The following is a 27,371-nucleotide window of genomic DNA, read 5'->3' as shown; positions in this document are numbered from 1 at the left end:
GATATCTGAAGTACTAGGTATCATGCAATGAACAAAGTACTAGGATACAGAACGAGGGAAAATCAAAACAGCAAGCCCAGGTTCTCATGACATTATTTTTCTCCTAATTAGCCTATATTTGTTGTACAGAGGGGTTGCATGGTGACATTTCCAATATAATATACCTTGATCAAATTCACTTTTCTGTTGCTTATTCTTATTCCTTTGAAGTTTACATTGTAATTACTAGTGTAAGTGAAAACATCAGTATGATGCCAATGTACTTGAACTACTCAAATGAAAGAGGATGGGGCCAGGACATAGAATATTTCTGGGCCACGTTAAGAGTGGTAGATTTATTATAAACATGATAAGAGCTATTGGAGAATTTCTTATAGAGGTCAGGTATTACCTAAATGATATGTTGAATTACAGTAAAAAATGTGAGCTTTTGAACTCCAAGTGGGCAAGAAGCAAACCCAGTTTCCTAGGTAAGTCAAGGAGAAAATGATGGTACTCAGTACTACTCAGTGGTAATAATAGAAATGGAAACCTGTCAAGGTGTAGGGCATATTTTAGAAGTTGAGTTTCTACAGATTTTTTGATAATGAAATAGGAAAGATGAGAGAGAGAGAGAGAGAGAGAGAGAGAGAGAGATTTTCTTGGTTCCTGCAATTGGATGATGATGTTTACTTAAATGAGGAATGCTAAGTGATCCCTATACAAGGATGGGAAAAAAGAAGAGTTTATCTGGCAGCGATTTAAAGTTTTAAAGTTTATGGTATGTTTTAGATATTTTAGATCTAAGCATCTTAGTAATACACTAAATATGATTTTTTTTTTAGTTCAGGAGAGGGGTTGGAATTGTTTGTATGCATTTAGTTGGCATCATAACTCTTTCTGAGGAGAATACAAAGTATAAAGATATACAAAATTTGGGGTTTCTGCTCTTTTTAAAAATGATATTTCACTTTTTGCAGTCTTAGAGATGGCTTGTTTTCTCTTGGTTATGAGATTCCTTCCATAAAACAAGGTTTAAAAAGGTTATTGTATATTTTTCAATACCAACATTTTATATCTGTATAATTTCCACTCACAAGTTGCTGTTTTGTCAAGAAACATTGCTTTCATGAACCATTAAAGAATTCTTCTCATGTGGAAAAAGATCATTTTGCCATTGGCTTTCTTATTGAATGATCACAACATTATTTATTATGGCTGATACCTCTCCCCCTCCTGTTTCCTTTAATCCATCAGAAAAGGAGATGAAGCCAAATGAACTTACTGGGAATAGTGGCATTGTTTCTGTACTGTGCACTGAAAAGTGTTAGAGACCATATCACATGTGGGTGACAAAAGCCAGTGAGGTTGTGAATACCAAATTTGACTTATGGACTTAATAAGGTATTTTCTGGCAATTAATTGATATCAGAAATTCATTAAACATCATATTTCAGAAAGCTTTCTGTTAAAATTTATATAGTTGTAAACACTCATGATTTTGTCTGTATTAGAGATTATCTTTCACTAGCTCAGTGGTGATGGGAAAATCTATTTTAGTGAATTAATTCTGAATGACAAGTCTTTGGTTGCTCCAGACAGTCTACTATTTCCAAGATGCTGTGGTTTTCATCATGTTTCCTTCTCTAAACTTCCATACCTGACCCCTGTTTATAGATTATTTAGATGATTTATGGATTTTTGCATCTGTACAGTCATCATTGATCTTTGCAAGAGAAATTCCAGTCAAATGGTTAAGAATAAAACCTAGTTGGCAAAGAGAAACAATAGTGTAGAGAGATAACTGAAGGAATGCTAATGTAAAAGAGGGAAATCATTGGGAGGGGCAGGTTTTTCTTTAAGATGGGTGGTGTTACTAAATCCATCAATGAAGAATTAACTTGAGAAATAGAGGACTAGTGGGCAGCGTTGGCACTCATGGGAGGTGAAAGAGGGGAGGTAAGATCATGGATTTCAAGTATAACACACAGCATGATACTGATTGTGCTTTGTTTCCTGGCTTAATGAGTGGCTTGATTTTGTCAGGGTGGGAGTAACTAGGAGCCAGGCACAGATGCCTCATGCTTGTAATCCTAGCTACTCAGAAGGTTAAGATCTAAGAATCATTGTTCAAAGCCAGTCTGGGCAGGGAAGTCTATGAAACTCTTATCTCCAATTAACCACCATAAACTGGAAGTGGTACAAAGTGGTAGGGCACTAGCCTTGAGTTGAAGAGCTCAGGGACAGTGCCCAGGCCCAGAATTCAAGCCCCATAACTGACCACAAAAAAAGAAAGGAAAGGAAGAAAGGAAGGAAGGAAGGAAGGAAGGAAGGAAGGAAGGAAGGAAGGAAGGAAGGAAGGAAGGAAGGAAGGAAGGAAGAAAAAGGGAGAGAGAGAAAGAGAGAAAAGAAAAGAAAAGAAAAAGAATTAACTAGGGTTAAAAGCTGTACTTGTTCAGTTAGCTCCATATTGAAGAGGACAGAGGAGTTAAAGGCAATATAAGTGAAAACTCATTCAGCCAGAGGGAAGTAAGACTTGAGAGTTTGAGAACTAGAAGTTGCTGAAAAGCTGCCATTGGAGAGAGTACCACAGAGAATGTTATGTTTAGGTGGAGAGTAAGAATCTCCCGAAAGACATTTAATGAGGCCTTCATGTCTCCAAATCTAAGCCAGATATGGTCAAGCTAGGAAAAATATATACCATTCCAACTACAGTTTACAGCCAAGAAATCAAATTTTAGTATTTATGTCCTTTGTTCTGACAATCAAATTCCTATTGTCATTGAACTGTCAGAATAAAGAGAGTATTTGTTCTATGTTTCAAATTTCTTTGAGTACACTTTAGAAAAGTATCTTCTTTTCTCTTGTACCTGATCTGAACAATAGTCACCAATTCTTGTCTTAAACACATAGCTGTTTGGGTAGTACTGTGAAGCTAGAGGAAAGATGAATGTAATAGTCCTGGATTTGGACAACACAATCTTGGGATCCTAAGAAATGGACCCTATGAGGAAAAAAATATGCATAGCTAAACAAAATTCAAAAATGTGAAGGACAAGTCCTAGTTTTACCAGGAAGGGATAGGAAGACAGTAACACCCACTGTTTCTTTAGGACGAGCAAGACCATAAAAGGTGAGATCCTGACTGTCTTCACTTCCTGCAAACCATACAGGAGAACAAGTTAGAGTGTTGCTTAAGAGCAACTTACCTGAGCAAAGGTGAAGGAACCCACAGAGTCTTTCACAGCAATTACCTGAAAGCATCCTGCTGAGCTAGGTCATCTGGACAGATGTGCACTGAGATGGAGACATGCTTCCTTTTCTAGGAAGGTTATTAGGAACTAGCTCATCAGAGGGAGAAAAATGTTAGAAAGAGTGAACCAGCTACACTTAGAAATCAAACAGATATCCCACCACCAGCATACCACAAGCAGTCTCACCACTAACAGCTTCTACAAGACAGCAGGGAAAAAGAAGCTTAAAAAGTGGTAGGGTACATAGTCATGGGACAGAAATTGAGGCCAGAGAGCACTCAGCCAGTACTCTTGAAAGCCTGTCTCACAAGTCCCTGCTTACTGGAGAGAATGGATTTACTCCCTGGGAGGAGTTAATAACTGGGAAGATGTAAAAAGACTTTATCTTTCTGTTGTCCCTCTTCCCAGCTCCAAAGTGGCTTATCAGTCCTTTAACCTCCCTAAACACCTTTCTAACCACTGATGGTCTTGTTCTCCAGTCAACCCTGGCTCCCTACAGGGTGGCCTTACCTGAGACTGCCTTATCATTAATGGAAAACTCTTCTAAACATCTATGTCAAACACCATTCCATTTCTGGCACATTCTCAGAGTATTCTGACCCCAACTCCAAAAATTCTGATCATTGGTAGATCATCCAATTCTTTTTCCTGTTTGTTCTCCTCATTATCTTACTTTTCTTCTGGATGGATAAAGTTCCATACTTGCATTTCCTTCAATTCCTTGTCTTCTTCAGTATGTTTCTTACTGAACAAAGGAGACTTCTAACCTTAGTTAGCTCTCAGTCTCTGGCAAGCTCAAGCCACTGAGTAAGCACATACAAATGCAATAGGCTCCCTTCATACTTTGCCTTCTGACAAAATGCTCCTATTATTTTTATACCAATACACACATGTATAGTGAAATTGAAGAAATCTAGTGAAATTGAAGAGATCTGTTAGTGTGTCTCACATTTATCTAAAATCTATTAGCATCCTTGCATTTCATGTCTCATCTCAAACATAAAATTTCTTGAATGAAATTTGTTTCACCATCCCCATTTCCATTCCTATGCCAAGCCATCTGGTCTTTTATAAAACGCTGGGTTTTTGTCTTTAAAATCTTTATTCTACATAAAAATAAAATATTTTGTGCATTAAATTAAGAGTAAATTGATTTATCTCTAGGTTTTTCTTGGCACATTAAATTCCAAGCTCCCTGAACGTAAGACAAGGGCCACTCTTCATCTTTAGCAAGGGCTCTTGAGCATAGTTGTTATTGAATAAATGATTGAAAAGTCCCAATGTATAATTAAAGAAGTGAAAATAAATAAATGAAAAGTCCAATATATAATATATACTATATATAATATTATATATGTATATATCATATATATGTTAGCATGTCTCACCCATTTGAGATTTTATGGAACAGAGGATGTTGGTAGGCCTAAAGAGGTCATCCTGAAAAGTTTGGGTGTTTATTCAAATTTTAAAACATATTTAGCTTTTAAAATCTAGTATTTTGAGTGGCAGGTAAGCTTAAATTTTAGGTTAAAAAACTGTAATCACAGATTTAGTTGCAACAATGGCATGTTGTTTACATAAGTATGGACTTAGCAAAACACCCTCACCAATGCAATTGAAGAGCCACAGACAATCAACCACCTCTGTAAAATAGAAGTCTGATGTAAAATGAAAGTTTGAGACCTGTTCCCTGGTTATTGAACTACTGTGATGTAGTATTTTTCTATTGGTTAAGTTAGGCATGTTATCAGTTGTCTCTTTAATCATTAAGCAATTAATTCATAGGCTTTTGAAAATAAAATATGATTTAACTTATAAAATATCTAAATAATTTTCAAACAAAGTGATAATTCCTTGTTTTTTTCCCCTCATGATTTCATTCCATTTAGATCTGTTCAGAAAATATTTTAGTATTGTCAAACTCCTAAAAGCTACATGCTTTTTAGAAGCTTGGAATTTCAAAAGGAGTATTTCTATTTTTTACAAGTATAAGCATGAAGTGAGAAATGAGATTGAGGAAGTTTTGCATCACCACACCTTTTCTTTGAGGAAATTATTATTCCTGAGTTTATCTGTATTAAACTGACTCAGTAAAACTTGTCCTTGTGAAAGTTTCATGGTTTCTGTAGACACTGTTTATTTACCAAACAAACAAACAAAAGCCCTGTTCCCACCATTTTCTAAATGCATTATCGAGTGCTTCATTTAGGAAAACAAACAAACCACAGGCAACAGCACAAAAGGACCTTATGGTTTGTCCATCACACAGTACAATAAACTGCTTCAGAGGTGGTGTGAGGGAGGAAATCTTTTGCACACAAGCTCATTCTGATGGAGGTTTAGTTATTATAAGTCAAAGTATGATTTGCTTTTCTGTTACCATCAAGAACGATTGACTTTTGAACCCCTGAACGCTCTCTTCTAGCTGCTTTCGAAATCTATTGAACAACTGAAGCAACCAGGCAGTCACCTTGAGGAAGCAGAGGAGGAGCTGCAGGTCGACCAGGCGATGCAGGAAGACAGAGCGCCCTCTAGTGACCCCAGTACTAGGAGCGAAAGCAGTACTTGTGTGGAGGATACACTGGGACAAGTTGGGGCTGTCAAAGTCAAAGAGGAACCAGTGGACAGTGATGAAGACACTCAGATCCAGGAAATGGAATCTGGGGAGCAGGCTGCTTTTATGCAACAGGTAATAGGCAAAGATTTAGCTCCAGGATTTGTAATTAAAGTCATTATCTGAACATGAAATGAATTGCAGATTTGGGTACATGGTTATCATTTCCTATGGGGTTCTATCTCCAGATGATTTGATTTTAGTGTTTAAGGATTCTGACTAGTACAGGTACATGTGTACATATCTATTTAGAGCTTTTCATCTCTAAATAGGTATCAAGGTTTCATCAGAATATCACATGGTAAGAAAATACCTGTAACACTAGAATTATACCACATATATCCAAATAATTAAAAGGCTTTGAATTCATCCTAAAGCCTGCTATACTAGTGTCTCTTAAGGAAAACGAACTCAATGTTATTTTTATTTTATCTGTTGAGATCAGTTACTGCTGGATATAATCTCCCAGTTTGATCAATGAAGCATTCAATTAGCTTTTGATTTCTTTGAACATGTAGAATTCAATTTACACACCACTGTACATAATGTATCATACAACAGTCTTGAACACTGTTAAAAAGTAGTCTGCCTTTTCTTCCTTCCTTCCTTTCTTCTCTCTCTCTCTCTCTCTCTCTCTCTCTCTCTCTCTCTCTCTCTCTCTCTCTCTCTCTTTTGTTTTTGTTAAGCAAAAATGTTCTGGTTACCCTGCCAGTAATACCTAGATAATTGTGTAGATTGTAATTGAAAATATTAGGAATACAGGTGTTTTTAAACAATGCAAATTGAAGTAGTAATTTTAAGTACTACATTATGTATCACATATCACTGATATTACTTTTATCTTTGTGCAATTTGATGGCATTGTCTGTTGGAAGAGGTGAAATGAAGCTGGTGAAAATGTCAGTGAGCAGTCATGTGCAGCATTAGTGGTCCAGTCACATATTCTATCTACAGTGCAGAAAACCGAGTAACAGTGTGCTTATCACCTGATGGCAAGTTCAAATCAGTTTTACAAGCAGGTGTATCATGTTCTGTGATCATTTTCAGTAAAGCCCTTTTACATATAATTCTATGATAGATACCCTATAATATGGGCAAAGAAAAATTGTGAGAAGTTGGGTTTAATGAGAGTTGACTCATATATAATGCACCTTCAGAAGGACTATGTCCTTTGATGGTATAAAATACAAACAACTTTGAAGGCAACCGAAGACAATGTTTATTTAAGTCAGTTCTTTGTCAGGTTCCTGCTGTTCTCCTACAGAAAAGTGATTCTGTGAGGCTGAACAGGAAATGCCCTGTTGAAACAGGAAGTCCAAGTGATTCATGTACTGAGGAATGTAGAAAAAAAAAACTGAGGATAGTGTTTTACTCTTTCTGTTTTTAAAGGGCACTCTATGAATTGATTTATTGTCTAAGAAAATAACACCACAAGTAGGGGAATTGTTAGGGAAGCTTTTCACTGGAACATTTCCTTCATTTTCCCTTTTGATATGTTTACCTTGTTTTATAAGTTTACTTTTGTTAAACTAGTTAAAGGTTCGCTGCATTAACAGCCCTTTAATATGGATAATCCAAATTGACCTAGAATCTTTGTGAGCTTTTTTTCTATTAAAATATTTATATTTCTAAATCCGAGGTATTTTAAGGTGTAGTATCCTTTTTCAAAGGAGATATAACAGTTTTGCCAAATATAGACATTGTTCAAATGTATGTTATCGGCAAGTGATGTTTACATTTTGCTGTGACATTTAAAAATACTTCTTTAAAAATGTTACTGCTAAAGAAAGATACATTATCCTTTTTTAAAAAGTCTCCATTCAAATTAAATTAACATAATTAAAAGTTAGAACAAGTTTAAAACTTTTCCATATAATGAAAGGTCCTTCTGATAATTTGACAAATAGCTGAAATATCTGTAATAGGCAACATTCCCTGTCTCCAACATATTTTGGTTAGTATATTCCTTCATATTAAAATGACTTTTGTCAGTTGTTCTGCATTAAAAATATGGCATGCCTAAGATAAAATTGTATATTTTTACCATTTCATAAATATTCATTTCCTTCAACGTCTTTTTTTCAAACATAAAAAAAAGGGATAGTGCATCTTTTAAAATACATTTTATTTGGGGAGGAACATGTGGCTGAGCAGACTTTTGTATAATATTACTTCAAAGATATGTAATCACAAACAAAAAAAAACATCCTATTTTTTATAATGTCATTTGAGAGAGCTTCAGAAGTACAGTTTGTGGACATTAATTGTTTGAATTTGATAGTCTTTGAATTTAATCAAGAAACTACCTGGAACCAGTGAAAAGGGAAGCTGGACTTAAATAATCTTAGAATTAATTGATAAATGTTTCTTTTAAAATCTACTGTATTTATTATAATTTACACCCATAGAGGTGATCTCTTGTTTTGTGTTGTAAATATATTGTTTGTATGTTTCCCTTCTTTTCTTCTGTTATGAGTCTCTTCCTTTCTCAAATAAAGTTTTTTTTAAAAGATCCCTTTCATACATTTGGCTTTGTGTAAACTTTATATCTTTAATCGAATTTGAAACTTGTACATTAGGTCTCATATGCCAAAATACATTGCCATTCATTTTTGTTGAAACAAGGAAATAGAGACATTTTGAGCAGTTACTTCTAATACCATTAAAACTAATACATTCCACAAAATGACTTTAAATTGTTGCCATTAGCCATTATCCAATAGTAGAAATATATAAAATTTATTGCCTTTTCCTTTTTCCCATTGTGATCGTTTCATGATATGTTAGCGTCTTTGGTATTTAAATTTAAATGTCATATTTGAAATATAAAAATTTACCTAAATAGATGTCAGTCCCTAACTCTGCTCCACTTTTAAAATCATTTTAAAAAGTTTAACATGAGCCCTTGAATATAACAAGTAATTAATAAATATTTAAATGAATTTTTCCCAAAGCATTTTAATAATAATGTCTGTTATGATGAGCTCCTGAAGTGCAAATGTTAAGTGACAGTGAGCAGTTTAAAGAAAAAGTAGTAATTAAATGATCTTCCTTTCTATGCTGGCAGCTATTATTACATTGTTGTGAAGAACAAAGAGCCTACTCAGGGTAAAGATAGTGTACCATTCACACCACGTGGGCCATGAGGTACCTACTATGTTCCTCATTGTTACCAGTAAAACTTACCCAACAGTGCTCAGAGTATTATTACTGTGTATTTGGTCCAATCGTTGGAAAGCAATTTTTCATGTTCTTTGTTTCATCTAATCTAGTAGTTAGTAGTACCCTTAAGGCAATGATACCTAAGTCACCACAGTGTAACATACAACTAAAAGGTTATAATTGTTCAGTATTACAGTGGGTTATCCTCCATTCTACTATCATTTGATAATTTGGTTGGAATTTTGGAAATGCCATTGAATCTATTCATGATATCCTGAAAATGGATTTTGAACTGTCAAACTAAAAGATTAATTCAATACTCGAGATCCTGAAAAAAAAGAATTAGACGAATTTATTATAATAATTTGATAATTGATATCTGGTTTCTGAAGCATTAGAGGAAGTGACTTTCTTCGGGAAAATAGTTAACCAAGGCTTGTTGGTATAAATAATAGTTTTTATTTTCCTCTTTGGCAGGAAAAAGCCATCCACTCAATGCCAGTGATTGCTGAAGTGTAGACTTTCTGGTCTTAGAACTGAGAAAATGAGTCTTTAAGAATTTTTATATTGTTTCAAACTCATTTTTGTTCAAAGGATATTCAAAAGGATGTTCAAAAGGGTTTCAGGCAACTCATCTTAAAAATCCAATGCTTATGAAATGTAAAGGTGGACAATATAACATTTTTAAAATTTGACATATCTTGGTGACTTTTTTAATAATACCTAGGGCATACAATTATAAATGACTATAGTAGGGATTAATGGTGGGCATACAATTGAGTGTTTACTGTGCTATGCAATTGAGATCTATAATTGCAACCCAAGGTAGTTAAGAACTTGAGAGGTACCAAAGAAGGAATTGGAAGTTGTCATTTACTTTATTATTAATATTTTTCTTCATACCAGTCTTAAGGGGGGAAAGTGTATGAGGTCAATCAAGGAACATAGTAAATAAAGGGATACAGGGATTGGGACTTTTCAGTGAAGCTAAGACTCTATTTTAAAATGGTTTCTGCTCTTATGATGACATCTTCTTTTATGATAACTTTTTAAAAAACTTAGAAACTGTGTTTTTAATACATAGCGTTTGGGTCATCTTGATTTACACAAATGCTTTTGCTCTCAGCTATTACATACCTCAGTGTTGCAAATATGGTTGTCAGTACATTGTTTCTGTAAATTTATTCAGGTCATACAATGAGCTACTAATTATTTAGTTCCATAATCATTGGGGCTTAAAGAAATAGAATGGAGTCACCAGTCAACAGTAGTCAAGCTTTAATTTGAACTCAGACACTTATTCTGAACCATAACCACTGTGCTTTGTTTATGCAACAATTCCTGTTACACATCCAATATGCTTGCTTCTTTCCAATTTATACAAGCGTAATTAATTCTCATTCTTCTCCTCCATTCTGTCCTGTTCCTCATCATTAGCTCTTAACAAAACGTGTTGAATCAATTATCTCTTATTCACTGCTCTAAATTACAAGATTTGGGTTTTTTTTAATTCTAGTTCATAAATGGGGGCTCCAGTTCTTACACACAGTATGTTCATCCACTTGTATTTATAAAAATATGCCATGCAAGGGTGGCTCATGACTGTAACCCTGGCTCCTCAAAAGACTTAGATCTGATCATGACAGTCCCTAGCCAGTCCATGTCAGGAAAGTCAGTAAGACTCTTATCTCCAATTAACCACGCAAAAAAACTGAAAGTGGGGTTATGGCTCAAGTGGTAGAACACTAGCCTTGAGTACCAGAGTTCAAGTCTCAGGACCCAGAAAGTGTGGAATTATTTTTCTGACTAGAGCCAGTGCTGGGATGAAGTAAAACAGATTATACTTTGGGTTAATTTGGAGGGAATTGGGAAGAAAAAGGTCTTCAATCTGCCAGGATCTTCTCTACTGCTTCTTGCTCTCTTTTCCAATCTAAGCAAAGCGGAGTCTAATTTCTAAGCAAGACACTATTTAAAAATGCTTATTAATCTAGCAAATAAATATTTTGAAATCAGACAATCTGAACAAAATGTTGTGAAAAGAGAAAATGGAGTTATTTGTTGGAGTTCTAGATCTCTGAGGTGACTTTCTAACTGGAAAGTGCATCAAAATCCTCCTGCGGACAATTTAAATTTTCCCAAAGGATTTGATCCTGTTGAATCTAGAGTTTTCAAGCCCTTGTAACTGTGTGATTCATCCACGCTTGGCTTTGCAGATAGCCCAGAGTACTAACCACTTCATGAAGAATAATAGATTTTCCATTGGGCCTCCAAGGTCTCCAATTCAGAGTTGTAAGAATGTACTCCCTCATATTTCTTGCGTATTTTCTCAGTTTCTTCAGAATCTGGAGTCAACTATAGAGTTTTCTCACTGTATTTATTGATATTACTTAGTTAATAGTGTTTGCCCTTTTTTATTTTTCTTTTTTAATTTAAATAATTTAGCTATTCCCACACCTTTAAGTGACAAAGACATGGCAAATCCTTTTTCTTCACAGGTTCTGGGCTGCGTTTTGGTACCTTTTTTATTGAAAGAAAATTCATAGGATATAAAATTTGCCATTTTAGACATGTTGAAATATACACATTTCTAAAATATTCACCATGCTCTATAGTCATCCTTACTATCTAATTCTAGAATTTTCTATCTTCTCATCCGTTCACCCATCAACCCCTTACAACCATTAATCTATTTATTTCTGTGTGATTTCCCTGTGATGTACATTTCACATACATGAAATCAGACATCAATGTTTGCCTTTTGTCTCTGACTTTTTCCCTTTAAGGTTCATACATGTAGTGACTATTCATCAATAGTTTGTTCCTGGTGGTTAAATAATATTCCAGTGTATGAAAATTCTACCTGTCACTTATCATTTTATCAGTTGAATACTTGGATGGTTTCTACTTTTTGTCTGTTATGGACAATTTAGCTACAAATGTTCATGACCAAGTTTTTTGGTTAGCATATTTTTTTAAATCCCCTTGAATACGTATCTAGAAGAAAAATTACTAGGTCATGTCTGACTTTTTAAGAATATTTTATTTCCCCCCTAAGGATGCCTGAAGTATATGAATTCTCTATATCCTCTCCAATGTACTTTTTTTTTCTCACCTTTTGGCTGGTAGCCATGCTAATGTGCATGAATGGTGTCATTTTTGCTTTGATTTCTCTGTTTAACTATGGATTAATGATTGTGCACAGCTTTTACATTTCCTTATTGGCTATTCATTTAATTTCCCTAGAGAAAGATTTACTCAGGTTCTTTGCCCATTTGTTTCAATTGGCTTATCTGTCTCTTTGTTTTTTACTTGTGCTAGTCTAGTCAATAAATGTATTGACATTGCTTGAGCCTTATAAAAATATCAGTTAAATATACCACTGTTCTACACATTGATTTTTAAATTGTCTCAATAATATCTCTTGATGAACAAATATTTTTCCTTTACTGAAAATTAATTTATCCATTTTTCCCTTTTGGGGATTGTGCATTTGATACTGTACTTAAGGAACCACATTTCCGGGCACTGGTGGCTCACCCTTGTAATCCTTGCTACTCAGGTCGCTGAGGTCTGAGGATCAAGATTCAAAGCCAGGCCAGGTAGGAAAATCTGTGTGACTCTTATCTCCAATTAACCATCAGAAAACCTGAAGTGGAGCTGTGGCTCGAACAAAAAGAGCTCAGGGATAGTGCCCAGACCCTTAGTACAAGCCCTACAATGACGGCGACCACCACCACCAACAAAAAATGATTAAGCCATAAATCACAAGCATTTCCTCTATGCTTCCATTTCATAACACTCATTTTCAGGTGTTAGGCCTTTTTGTGTGCATACCAGTACTAGGACTTAAACTCAGAGTATCATGCTCTAGGTTGACTTTTCTGCTCAAGGCTGGCCCTTTAACACCCATCAATAGGGCTCGTAGCAAACTTTGCTCTCTCTATGGGAAGTCTTGACTTGCTTTTCCAAATTGTATTCTGCTTCTTCATTATGTAGTCTCTGATTTTGCTCCATCCCAACTCTCCAGTCCACTTAGAATAAAATCTATAAGATAGCCCATGTAGTTCTTTAAGTATTACTTCAGCATCATTAAATCCTTTTGACTTTTTTTTTTTTTTTTGGCCAGTCCTGGGCCTTGGACTCAGGGCCTGAGCACTGTCCCTGGCTTCTTCCCGCTCAAGGCTAGCACTCTGCCACTTGAGCCACAGCGCCGCTTCTGGCCGTTTTCTGTATATGTGGTGCTGGGGAATCGAACCCAGGGCCTCGTGTATCCAAGGCAGGCACTCTTGCCACTAGGCTGTATCCCCAGCCCCTTTTGACTTTTAAGCTACAGAAATACATTGTGTTCCTTCTCATTGCTAGTCCTACCCAGGAAACCTGTGAACTGCTCCAATAGACTGCTTTTGAATGATTTTTGTTTTTCATTCTCTTATTCTCAGAAGAAAATATCTAAAAGTCATCTTATTCCATATTATTTAATGCTCACTTTTCTATTATTATTCACTTGGTGGACAATGTGCTGTCTTTATTTGTAATGTTTTGTTTCTAATGGCTCTAGAAAAGATGACTACTATCTAAATTTCATATTCTGCCACTGCTAAATGATAAAAAAAATTGCTGATGAATTCAATATTACTGATAACTAAATTAGTTTTTTTTATAATTTATGTTCCTATGTGAATATTTGACTACTTTATTGTAATAGTGAGCACATTTTTAAGATTAAAATACAGTATCTCAAACAATACTAAGTTTCTGTATTAATTTTGTATTTCTACATTGCTATTGATTTTTTGTTGTAAAATTGTCAATGCTAGAACTTGAATTCAGGGCCTGAGAGCTCTTCCTTAGGTTGTTTTTCTCAAGACCAGCACTCTACCACTTGAGCCACAGCTCCACTTCCAGCTTTTTGGTGGTTATTTTGAGATAAAGTGTCACAGACTTTTTTGTCCAGGCTGGATTTGAACCTCAGTCCTAAGTTCTCAGCTTCCTGAATAGCTAGAATTATAGGTATAAGCCATTGGTGCCTGGCTCTTATATTGAAACTTTTTGAAAATTGAAGTTTAGAGATAATATTATTCAGATTAGATTAATGTTTCTCAAAGAGTGAATTAATTTTTTCTTTGTGCATTTAAATACAGGAAAATGGGCATGGAAACTGATATGTATTTGATGGTATATGTCTCAGATCTTGGGTAGTGAGACCTGTCTTTGAGAAGCACACCTGCAACTGCCTCTCTGTGAATTGCTTCTTAGTGACTGTCCCAGTAAATCTGAGGGCAGACACTGGAGGTCCCACTGCAATTTCATCCCCTGCTAGCAAGCAACTTCCTTAATGCTACCAATGCCTCAGTCACTCATTTGTTAAATGTGATCATCCATTACAATTTTAAATAAAGTATGTATTTAATCCCCACCCTATTATCAATTAATGTGGAAACAAAATGCAGAAATCTGGCATTGCCTAGTAGACTACAAGGATTCTCCTGTCATTTTGCGTTAGGCTCAACTTTTTTTGACATCAGTAGTGCTAAGATCTTTTTTGTCTTTGCTTTCTAACAAAGCTCGGAGACCTTTTATTTGTTCTGTGTCAAGTTTGGGGAACTAGAAAAGAGGTTAGAAGGAGAAATCTTGCATTGATTTCTCGACCTTAAGTAATTTGCTTCCTGATTTTCAATAGTCTTTGGTCCTGGCTCTATTAGCTTCACTGAAAAGCATGAAATAATTATTTGTCACACATTTTAACGCATCTTAAATGTTCATTGATTATGGGCTGGTACCATCAAATCTTTCTTTGCTTATATTTTGTGAATTAAGGAACCTTTAACATTCAGTTGCCAGCTGCATATTTTTAATGGCTTGAATTTTGTTTTATTGTTTACATTGTCTGACAAATATGGAAATCAACTACTTGGATCTTTCAATTTTTAGCTTCTTTACCTTCCTACAACTTATAAATATCTCCATGCATTTTACATCTTTATATACACATAGCAAATAGATCAACCGCAGAATGATCCCTGTGATATGAAAGCAGATACCAACGTTGTTTTCCTCAGCAAAAACTTCTCCCAGGAATTCAAATCACCTACTTCTAATGTTCTGGGGTTTGTTCCATGATAATTTGAGATAAACTTTTTAAAATGAGATTTGTACTAGTCACTAAACTTCCTAAATCGTATTGAATTTTTAATCTACTTTTCAAAAGTATGACTTACAAAATCCACTCATTGTATTTGTTCAGCTTGATGAATTTTGACAAATGTATATACCATGATCTTCCATATACAACGTTTTTGTCACTGAAGAATTCCCTTCTGCTTCCTTTTTAATCAAGCCCCACAACCACTGTCCACACTGCCCAGGCAACTTTCGGTCTGTTTTTTGTCATTTTTCCTTGCTTTCATTTTTCTAGGATTCCATATAAATTACTCATAAAAAAAAGAAAAGTGGAGTAGCTGTGGTATTTTTGGTCTTGGTTTTAATTTTATTTTAAAATGATGTTGATATACATCTATCATCTAGCTAGGTAGCTATCATCTATAGATATAAACATACATATAAACATATACATATACTCAGTAATATGGTCTATTCATTGCTGAAGAATGTACTCATTGGATGGATATATTTTAAATTTTTTAGATACATTGATCTACTAGTGGAATATTCCTAGGTAAGGCTGATTATCAGTTGAACTTCCCTAAATATTGCATGCACTTTTTTTTGTAGACATTTGCTTTTTATTTCTTTTGAGTAATTACCTGGAAGTAGAATTACTGAGTTTTATGCTAAATGTTATTTAATTTCACAAGAAAGAACCAACCTATTTGCAGTTTGATATTATTTTACATTTGTGTCAACAATGTTTGAGAATTCTTATCATTGTAAAATTCTTTTCAATACTTGGTATTGTCAGATGTTTGTTAAACTGTCTGCATCCAGCAAATATTAATGGAGTCACTGTTGTTTCGGCTAACCTTAAAGTCTAACAATCTTGAACATTTTTATATACTTATTTGACATTTGTTACATTATCAATTCAGTTATGTATTCTTATATTGTGCATGTTCTTTTTTCTATTTTCTTCAAAAGTAATATATATTTTGGATCCAACATATGTGGATTTTGTATAAATACACTTTTAGAAATGTGTGTTGTCAGTACTTTCAGCTACTCTATATATTGTCTTTTTAAAAAGCAGAGTGATTTTTTACATTTTTAAGAAACCATTTGAATATATATGTGTGCATAAATTTCTGAACTTTTTAATTTTAAGCCATTGATCCTAGCCTGTGTATTAACATAATAAAATCTTGATTAATGTTGATACACAGTGAGTCTTAAGCATGTGCTTGTTTTTAGTTTTTAGTTGTTTTGCTTTCTTATTTTCTTTCTAGGTTTTCAGCAATTTGTTTATTTGGTTTATGAATGCAACTTTCTTTGTGTGGTATCTTGCTTTGTTTGCCTGATCTTTTGTATCTTTAAAATGTACAATTCCTACTTTCTTATAAAATGTAAGGTCTTACTTCTGATGTTTTACTGCTTCATATTTTCTCTTTTGACTTTAGGACTACAATTCCATGCATGGCAAACTTCTTGACACTGGTTCACAGATCACTAAGTCCTGTGAATTTATCTTTTCCCTTGAGTTTCAGTTTATGTAGCTCCTCTATCTTTGCATATCTTTTACTCCTATTGGATAAGTCTTTGTTAGCCACACACAGTGAATTTATCCTGAAAACACATTTTTCATATCTAGAAGTTTCCTTTAGTTCTTTTATACATTTTCCATTATTGATATTTTTATATTCATGTTGATCTTTAATTCTTTGAAGTCATTTTTGGTAATTTGGTCTCTGTTATTTGTCTTAGTGTTATTACCGCTTCAGTTCTTCTAGAGTATGGTTTATGTTTTATTGCTCCTATTAATGAAAAGTTAGGTAGTAGAAAACTTAAACTGTCTTTAACGAATGCATGCTCCTTGAAAAGTTCAAGGGAGGTTCTTAAGTGCTCGTAGGTGCCCTTGCTTTCAGCGCAGACGATCTCTTACTTGTTGATTCATGAGTTCTCCAAGCCTGCACCGAATGCCCTGAGTGTCTGTAAGGGATGGATGACCCCTGCATGTGATCAGTCTGAACCCTGAGTTCTGGGAAAAGCAATGGAGATGGAAAGGAAGGCATTAGGCAAAAAGAAAAATACAGTGTAACTCTGGGAACTAGTTTCTCCTCTTCAGCTTTAGATCTACTTTCACTTAGTAAGCTGCTCACGTACTATTTCCTACCTACACATTGCCATTTCCTCATAGTTGATTGTACTGATCTTCTTATCGAAATAATATTTCAAGTGTGGATATGGGGGAAGACAATGCCTTAATTTTGGCTTGTACAGAACCAAGTATGCACAAATTGAATAGGCCAGGTAATCCATGCATTTTTGGATCAACTTTATCCTGCAAAGACATGAATTAAGTGAAAATAAGAATACCACCTGGCTTAACGAAACTCGTTCAAATCTCAGCTTAAATAGAACAACTGAAAGATTCTCTTTTTTTTACTCAGTAATTTTTCTTCTTTGAAGTAGTGAGTTTGGACTTGGAGTCTTGTACTTGCTAAGCAAGTACTCTACCATTTACCTCTGTACCCTACCCTTTGTGTTAGATTTTGGGCCTCTTTGGACCTCTAGCCTCTTATCTCTGCCTCCTAAGTCATTGGAATCACAGGTATATACCATCACATCACACCTGCATGGTCTGTTGAGATAGGGTCTTGTGGACTTTCTGTGTAGGCTAACCTCACACCACTTCTTGTCTGCATTTCACAAGGATGTGGGATAAAAGGCATTGGTCACTGTGCTCAGCCCCTTTCTATGTAATACTGAATTGCCTTTGAGCTCAGTATATTTTAGTGTGAAAGATTATATATCATTATACCATATCATGAAGCACATGTTCCACCATTTTTTTCATATAGTGAGAAATAATAATCCTAATGAAAAAAACCACATGACCAGTATGAAAAAGCAAATAAAATTTGCAATATCTGAATACTGGATATCATCAATAAAATGTTTATCAGAGAATAAATACATTTATATTTTGTAAGTGTGGTGTTTTGTAAAAAGTTTATTACCATATCATTTGCATATCAAAATTCACTTAAAGTTTCAATCCAATTTTAGTGTGATAACAGAGTTGTGACCACCACAATCTGTTAATTTTAGAGCCTTGTCATCCATGAAAATGAAAGCATGACCATTATTATTCACCCTCATCTCCCACAAACCCTCTCTACCAAATGCCCCATCCCAGCAATCATTTATCTATTTCTGTCATTGTGAATGTGTCTATTCTGTACACATTTAAAATCTCTCACCTACCTAATCTACCTATCTGCATTTGTCTATCTATCTAATCTAGCTAGCTAGCTATCCATCCCTTCTGTTTTCTGTTAATATGTATTCTTTCAACATCTTCCATGTCTCTCTTAATCAAAACCACTCAAACTTTTGTAGCAAATATTCTGCTTTTCACTTTTATGAGATCTGCTTTTTTAAAAGAAAGATTCTACATTTGAAAGCTATAGTAAATGAAACAACATGATATTGATGAAAAAAGAGATTCTGACTTTGAATAATAAATGAATAAATACATAAAACTAAAATCAATCATTCATGTCTATAATTGACTAAATCTTTATGAAGGTGCCAAGAAGTGACATTAGATAAAACTAATAATTCTAATTAATGTTGGGAAAAGTGAAAAAAGCACAAGAATTAAGTACACACCTGAGTCACCACATAGACCATGTAACAAATTAGCTCATGTGGATTATTCAAGTGTAAGACCCCTAACTATGAAAGCACTAGAACACATACAGGAAACACTTCATGACATGGGTTTGGGCAATGATTGTTTTTGCATATCACTTTAAAATCAACAAAAACAAAAGTAGACAAATGTGATTATACAAACATAAAAGGCTTCACAGCAAAAGAAATATCCAACAAAGGAGAAAGGACTGTCCTCTGAATAGGAGAAAGTATTTTTGACTTACACATTCAATAAGGATAGATATCTAAGATTTGTGAGGAATTGAAGCAATTCAATAGCAAGAAAACAAGTCACTTGAGTAAAAATTAGTAAAATACCTGAACAGTTTTCAAAAGTAGCTGTGCAAATAGCTGTTTGGTTTGTGAAAGAAAAATGAAAGTTCAACACTCTTTACGTTCAGAGAGATGCAAATAGAAAGGAAATGGTGAGTCCTCTCACACCGATTGAAGTGATTTTTATCAAAAATACTTAGATGGGGATTGATTGGTGCATTGTTGGTGGGAAGGTGATTTTTTAGGACAGACATATGGAAAACAGTATGGAGGTTAAAAATAAAACTTCCATAGGGTCCAGCAATCCCACCACTGAGTAAATACCACAAAGAAATGAAATGAGTATATAAGAGATGCTTGCCTCCCAAGTTCATTCTATTATTCACAATAGCCAGGATACAGAAGGAGCATCAATGACTGCAAACAAATGAGTGGATAAATAAAAATGGGCACATACACAATGAGATATATGCAATCAGAGCAGAGTGAAATTCTCAATAACTCCAGAGAACCGTTCTCCAAGCCAGTCAGAAATGCAAATATATATCGACCACTTGTGTGAATCTTAAAACATTGATTGTACAAATTTTATGTTTTTAGGGCTGGGGATACGGCCTAGTGGCAAGAGTGCTTGCCTTGTATACATGAAGCCCTGGGTTCGATTCCCCAGCACCACATATATAGAAAACAGCCAGAAGTGGTGCTGTGGCTCAAGTGGCAGAGTGCTAGCCTTGAGCAAAAAGAAGCCAGGGACAGTGCTCAGGCCCTGAGTCCAAGGCCCAGGACTGGCAAAAACAAAACAAAACAAAAAAAAAACCCAAAAACAAATTTTATGTTTTTATTTAAGTAGATAAGTCATTTCTGAAATGGATTTGAACTTGTTTTTATCTTAAACTTAAATAGCCTTACAATCCTTTTCTTGTTCCTTGATATTGGTACTGGGGCTTGAACTTAGGATCTTAAGCTCCTGCTTGTCTTTTTGAATCAAGGCTGGCACTCTTTCTCTTTGAGCCATACTTCCATTTGCAGGGGTTTTTTGCTTGTTAATGGTAGATAAGATTCTCACAGACTTTTCTGCCTGAATTGGTTTCCAGCCACAATCCTCGAATCTCAGCCTCCTCAGTAGCAATGATTATAGGATTGAGACACCAGTACTTGGCTTTGTCTTGCAAACTTCTAATTCAGTATCTCTATTATTCTGTCTGCCTTTATTTTTCCATGAAAACAGTTACAGTGTTTTTTCATCCAGGTGACAATTATTGTCTCATAATTATTGCTTTTTACATTAAAAATCAATGCTAATGAAAACCATGGTTTGTAAGAGTTAACTTATGGGAATCCTTCTAAAAACATGAAAGGTATGGGTACTGTTGTTTTAATTTCAAGCTTAAAATGGGCATGAGGAATTTAAAGGAAGTTATTCTATTTGGAGGTAAATTCTAAGGATAATACTAGGACAATTTATCAATAAGCACTCAAGGGGCTGGGGATATAGCCTAGTGGCAAGAGTGCCTGCCTCGGATACACGAGGCCCTAGGTTCGATTCCCCAGCACCACATATACAGAAAACGGCCAGAAGGGGCGCTGTGGCTCAAGTGGCAGAGTGCTAGCCTTGAGCGGGAAGAAGCCAGGGACAGTGCTCAGGCCCTGAGTCCAAGGCCCAGGACAGGCCAAAAAAAAAATAAATAAATAAAAAATAAGCACTCAAGATTTTTATGAAATCCCCCCCACACACACATTTTGTCTGTTAATTTAAGTTGAGTAATGAGGAGGGGGAAATGCAAAAGTCATAGGAAATGAACAATCAATTTTATTTTTACTTTGATTCCGAAGTATTAGGGTTTATATTTTATTTTCTATATGAAAGCAATCAGAACACTGGCTTGAGTTAATGTGTAGGTGAACACAGAGAAGTGTCTTCTCTGTCTTCTTTAATTTCTGCAGACATTCAGATGGCTATGAAGGGAACTTAAGTTCTTAGACACTTGTTAAAGGCAGTATCCAGGGAGATTCTGTGGATATTCTGCTTTTTGATTCCTGGATGGTATGTTAGTACTGTATTTTTTAATGGCTATACATTTTTCCTCTTTACTAGCATAAAAGATTTACTGTTACAGTTTGTGTGTGGTCAGCCAGTGGCATATGGAAAAGCTGTTTCCTGCTATTTAATTTAATTAGCCCAATCACGTGCCAGCCTTCAGGCAGGTCACTCTGGACCTCTGAGGCTCTTTGTCTGTCAAAGAGATGGACAATATCTTGGCTTTGTTTGGATGCTGGGGATTCTGCAAATAAAACCACTGAAAATCTGACTGTTTGTTTAACCAAATCTTTTCATTTTCTTCCATTTGGCTTTGATTTTGTTTTGTGTGTGTGTGTGTGTGTGTGTGTGTGTGTGTGTGTGTGTGTGTAAAGATGGCATTTGGCCTTGGGTAAATGAGAAAGATTAAAAGGGCTCTTGATCTGTCGTTTCAAAAACAATTTAGAGCATCTTCATTTTCGAGCTAGATTTGAAGTGCATTTGTTACAACTTGGTTAGCAGAAACATTGCTGCACCAACTTGGCTTACAAACTATCACTTTAATATAATCCTCCTTTGAGGGAGTCATATATACACACACATATGTATGCATACATATACATCATGTGTATACGTATGCATAGATATGTATGTATACAAATATAAGTGTATGTGTGTGGTTTTTTTTCTTGTTGAATTTCTAAATATTTCACTGACTTCAGTGTTTGAGAGAATTCACCTTTTTCAGTGAATTCATTGGTAAAGAACATGAATAGAGTCCATTTTTAGCTTTATGATTTTAACCTTCCTTTTAAGGTTAAAGGTATTTAAATTTCTTTCTTCCTTAAAGAATGAATTGATATGTATAAACTTCTAAACTTCTTTTGAGTCATTCTTATGTTACTATGACAGTCCCAAGAACCTTAAAGTTCTAAAATTTGTGAAGAGCATTTAAAAAGAAATATGAGATTCTGATTACCTGTTGTAACTGAAGAACACACTTCCACTAGACATTATTACCTAAATCACCAGTAAACCCAAATACTTCCATGAATCAAAGTGACCTGCTCAAGGTGATAAATTCCACTGAATACTTAAATTTTAAAATTGGGTCTCTCACAGTTGAGTTTGTTAATCAATGCTACAAGTACAGTTTAGAATTTCAGAAAGGGTTGCCAATAGACTTAAAGCTACACCAAGAACATAACCAACATTTGTTCCAAGACAACTCTTAGTTGATAAGATAAGCTGCCTGCTAACATCTCATGACCTTTGGAGAATCCATAGGACCATTTGTCTAAAGTTAATAGGCATTCCATTTTTGGACTGTAAGAAGTTCTTTACTAGGAACTTTTAGTGAGTTGTTGGTAGATTTCACTTCATAGAACTGTAAGTGAGGTCTTCTGATGGTTGCTTTTAATTTAGATTTGCAAAAAGGGTTAAAATGTGAAACAAAAAAATTAAAACCTAAAAGTATAAATTCTGGTAATCAACATGACAGCAGAATCCTCCTCCTCCTCCTCCTCCTCCTCCTCCTCCTCCTCCTCCTCCTCCTCCTCCCCCTCCTCCTCCTCCTCCTCCTCCTCCCCCTCCTCCTCCTCCCCCTCCTCCCCCTCCCCCTCCTCCCCCTCCTCCCCTCCCCCTCCTCCCCCTCCTCTCCCTCCCCCTCCTCCCCCTCCCCCTCCTCCTCCTCCCCCTCCTCCTCCTCCTCCTCCTCCTCCTTCTCCTCTCACCATGAAGACCAGGTTGCTTGGAATGCATGATCCTCCTGCCTCAATTCCCAGGTGGTAGGATTGTAGACATATGCCACCCTATGACCAGTTCTGTGTGATCATATTTAAATCTGTAATGGTGTCTCTTTTTGGATTTGCTATTTTATTCTATAATTCTATACAAATGATTCATTTTCCATGTTTTTTTATTTAATGTGTATATTAGAGAGTGATTTTAAAAACTACTGGACTTTGAACTCAGGGTGTCTTGTTAGGCAGAACTGTACTTCTTGAGCCAGACTTCCCATGCCTTTTTGTTTTAGTTTATTTTTCAGATAGGGGTTTGCTTGTACCTGGAGCCAGCCTTAGATTGAAATCCTCTTATCTCCACACTCTGTGTAGCTGGAATTATAGATGGTGAACCAGCACATCCGACTTTTTAAAAAACAGAATCTTACTAACATTTTTAGCTCATGCTGGTCTAGAACTATAATCTTGCTGTCTTTACCTAAGATTAAACACATAATGTGATATTACAGAAGTCATGTACACTCACACACACTCATGCGTATACTCCATTGTACACTTGGAATGAAGTAGAATCCATTAAAAATTCATTTTGTGGGTAACTATTTTAAATGAATGTTTAGCTGAGAAGCATTTGTATTTTCTAAAAACATAAATTTGTATAGGAAATAAGCTTCTAAAATGTCTTCTTTTTATTATTGAAGTTTTGATAAAATATTTCAGATATAACAGATTACATTTAAATGAGATCAATCATAAAATCAAGATTAATTCAGATATACATACTTTCTTGAGATTTTTTATGTAAAAGATATTCATTAGCTTATTAAAAGGAAAATTGTGGAATAAACACATTAAAATGATACAACCTTTCACAAACCTGACAAAATTTTACTGACATAAAATTCTAGTTTCTTTTTACAAAATGCTAATAATCATGTTGGCATTTTTTTTAAGTTTCAAGTAACTGTTTAGAAATAGCCAGCAGTATCAGAGTTCTTATAATTAGTATCATAAATTAAGATAGTTTGTAGCAAATTAGACTCAGATATTCTTTACATATCACCCTAGAATTTTATTTTGCTTACAGTTCGAATTATCTGACTACATGTATAATATCCCCAATGGCTCTCTATATTTTTAGTTACAATTTAGCCTAATACATAGTAATAGTGGACATCATTTCAATAAACGTACAATAAACAGCTATCCCACTTGGGCCTTCTGTCAGTAATTGCTAAAGAACATCATAGTGGCCCAAACCATCAGCTACTCAAGAAGTAGAGATTCAGAGACCTGCAGATCCCAACCTACCCAAGCAACAGGGTGAGGATATGACTCAAGTACTGGAGGGAATCCCTGAGTTCAAATAACAATTTCATCACCACAAAAAGAGACAACATCAGATATCCCTATTGCCTTCCGAATTTACAGTCTCTTTAAAAAAAAATGAAGAGATAAACAAATGATGAAAATACAAGGCCATTAGTAACACCATGGTAAAAAAATACATCAAGTAAAAATAATCTCTGTAAGTCTTGATTAATATCTTTCTGTTGCTTGTTGAACTGAAATGAAAACCCACACATGGACTCTGTACTTTTTCAGGAAAACACAGCTACTTCTAGAGAGAACTCAGATGTCAGCAGAGACACCTTGAATATGACATTTTATCCCTCATCCTCCAAAAATGAGAGAACCATTTTTAATATGCCTACTCTAAAGTGCATGCATTGTGGGGTCCACTGAGACTGGGAAATGGCATCCATTAATAAGTATAATAAATATTTGTTTGATGACAATGAGAAAATATCTATTTCATAAAAGCTTCTGTATTTTTTACTCACTAAAAGAATAGGTGGTCATATGTAAAAAAAAAAAAAAAAAAAAACATACATTATTTCCACTCTGCTTTTACCAAGCTGAAACCCTCAGAATTTGAGATGCCCTTTATGTTAATATATTTCCATTTATGAATTTTTAAACTTTCAAGTTTTATTTATACCAACAAAGGAGTTAGGATGTCTTAAGTCATGATGATTGAAGGCAACTAAACTTTTTTTAAAATCAAAACTATCATGTTTCTGGAAGATATTTTCTTAGCATACCAACCAGTACCTTGTGATTATTTAAAGATTTCTCTCGTGCCTTTACTTTGAGCAAAGCATTTAATTCACATCCATTTGTTATTAGCATATATTTTTGGCTATATAAATGGACTTCATTGTGATATTTTCATGTATTCATACAATGAACCATTAAACCTTTCCCACCAAGATATATCTCCTAATGTAAGATGTAAGATTGAGGGCTTAAAAATTAAGATATAGATTTATCCAATGGCTTGGGAATCCTATTACTGTCCCTCAAGGAACAATTGGCTAATATAATGACCACACATTTATCCTTCACAAACCTTTCACATTATATTTATATATCGATATCATCTTTATTTGCCTATCTATCTAGATTGATCCCTAAATTCACTAGTTGATAGATAGAGATATGCATGAGTTATCTGTTCCATTTTCATACTTTCCTGATTGTATCACAGAAAATTTCCCCATAATGTTGCTTCCTAAAGTGAATCTTCCAGCCATTTAATCATTTCTACTGACTTTAAAGATTTTAAACAATTTGAAATTTAACTGAAAATACTTTCCCCGTATAACACGCTTCCTTTTCCAGTTTAATGTGGTTTTCTTGTCCGTATTTCTTCTCAAGGTTTTGTTGTTGAGTAAACTATGATTAAGCTTCTCTTTAAATATAACTGAGAGAGCAGAACCTCTCCTCTGCCTTACCATATCTTACCACAGCCTCTAGGAAGATTCACTGGAGCACATGGAAATAAAAAGGTACCACACACAATAGACTCTACTGAGTGCCTCAGAGCTCACAAAATGGAAGCATCCTTTCACACTTACCATGTGGCATTTTTCTTCCTTGCCTCTAGCCAGATACCTTATCTGTTACCTGAGGGAAACAACCTTCCCAACCAGGCTGGGCTGTGAGCTAGAGACTTGGGACAGAAAGAGATAGTCTTCTCTTGTATTTGGCCATCAACAGGTCCCCTAGCTTTGTTGCATGCTGCATTTTCCTCATTTGTGAATTGAGCAGTCATCTTTACTTTCTAGGAAAGGCTGTGTTTTGTTACACACCTGACATGGAAGGATGCTATTTACACACAGATTTATGGACAGCTAATGAGACAGACCATGCTTAGACTTAAATGTTCGCTTTTCTTTTTCTCTTTTATGTTTGTATGATTTCCTTCGAAATTCCAACTGTTAAAATTAAAACTCTCATTGAATGTTTAAAGAAATGTCAAGTGAATGCTAATTTACTATTTTTGCCCTAGAATTGGCAAATAGATTTCTTCCTAAAAGGGAGGGAGATGGAAGAATGTATGTTACATAGTGTTTTTTTTTCTTTTTTATATTTCTCGAGTGAAAATAACTGTGCTAAATTATAGAATATATGTAAAAATAGTCATCATGTGGCAGTACTTAATTTTTTAACCAAAAGCATTATCAAAAAAGGGTATAGAATGGCAAAATTTTATTAATGGCAGGCACATTCCACAACTGATAAAAATACCAACAAAGGTAGTCGATTAAGAGGTAATTAAGCGCCAAATGCCATGCCTAGTATTACACACATAGCATGTATTCTTCAGCATATATTTACAAATTTAGAAACAGAGGCTCCAGAAAGGTGAAAAAGTTACATAAATTCATATTCTGAGATTGTTTGGATGTAGTACAATTACTATCAGCCCCAGTACAATTCCAGAGTGTGTGAGAGACTGGCCTGGAGTCGCCCAGACAGTGGATGGATGGTACACCACAATGGAGACTGATCTGATTCATGGGCTCTTGATGACAAATTCTAAGTACAGAGTTTTCAAGTTCACATCAGAAAGCCATTTGCTACTATGCTAAAGTTTCAACCAAATCTATCTTGTCCTCTCTAATCTACTTGCTAACCATATGCTAATAGGGGTAGAAATGATGTAACAGAGGTGAGTCAATGGCCTTCATCTTAAATATATTCTGTAACATCTTCAATTATTCTCTTGAATTCTAGCTTATCAATCTTACTCTTCATGACTTAGAAGATCATACAATTTCCAACCCTTTGAATGCATACTTTTCATTCTTGATGTGTATTTTTGTGTTGAAATTTTCATTTAAATATCTGTTTATTCTTTTTTCAATTGGAATCTATAAGAAACAAATTTAAATACATAATGACATAATTTCCGCATAATTGTTTCCTAAGCTTGCCCAGAAAATCCTGTGGTTTTAACTTTGTTTCCTCTCCTCTGTTGATAATTATAGTAAAACAGTCTATCTTTTAATAACTGGAATTCTCTATCATTAATATAACATAGTTAATATATACTTTATTTTTTAGAGTACTGCTCTTAGCCATAATAAACTTGCAATCTAGTAAAAAGAGGATAAATTGCTTATCTATACAGTTAGACAAATAATTGA

General features: G+C 34.8%; 1 protein-coding gene across 7 annotated transcripts in view; it reads left to right on the top strand.

Moving 5' to 3' along the window:
• The window catches only part of Hdac9 (histone deacetylase 9), an 805,515-nt gene that overhangs the window by 474,758 nt on the left and 303,386 nt on the right, over positions 1 to 27,371 (top strand). For 6 of the 7 annotated variants that reach the window (XM_048339732.1, XM_048339730.1, XM_048339728.1 and 3 more), the window contains one exon: positions 5,662 to 6,447. In XM_048339732.1, coding sequence (XP_048195689.1) covers positions 5,662 to 5,976 — 315 coding nt within the window. In that variant the 3' untranslated portion in view covers positions 5,977 to 6,447. Of the gene's footprint in view, positions 1 to 5,661; positions 6,448 to 27,371 lie in introns of those variants that run through there. The other variant, XM_048339733.1, reaches the window with a different exon arrangement.

This window comes from Perognathus longimembris, chromosome 2, assembly GCF_023159225.1.
Source record: "Perognathus longimembris pacificus isolate PPM17 chromosome 2, ASM2315922v1, whole genome shotgun sequence".
In the NCBI taxonomy this organism is placed as follows: domain Eukaryota; kingdom Metazoa; phylum Chordata; class Mammalia; order Rodentia; family Heteromyidae; genus Perognathus; species Perognathus longimembris.
This window is presented reverse-complemented; position numbering and strand designations above follow the sequence as displayed.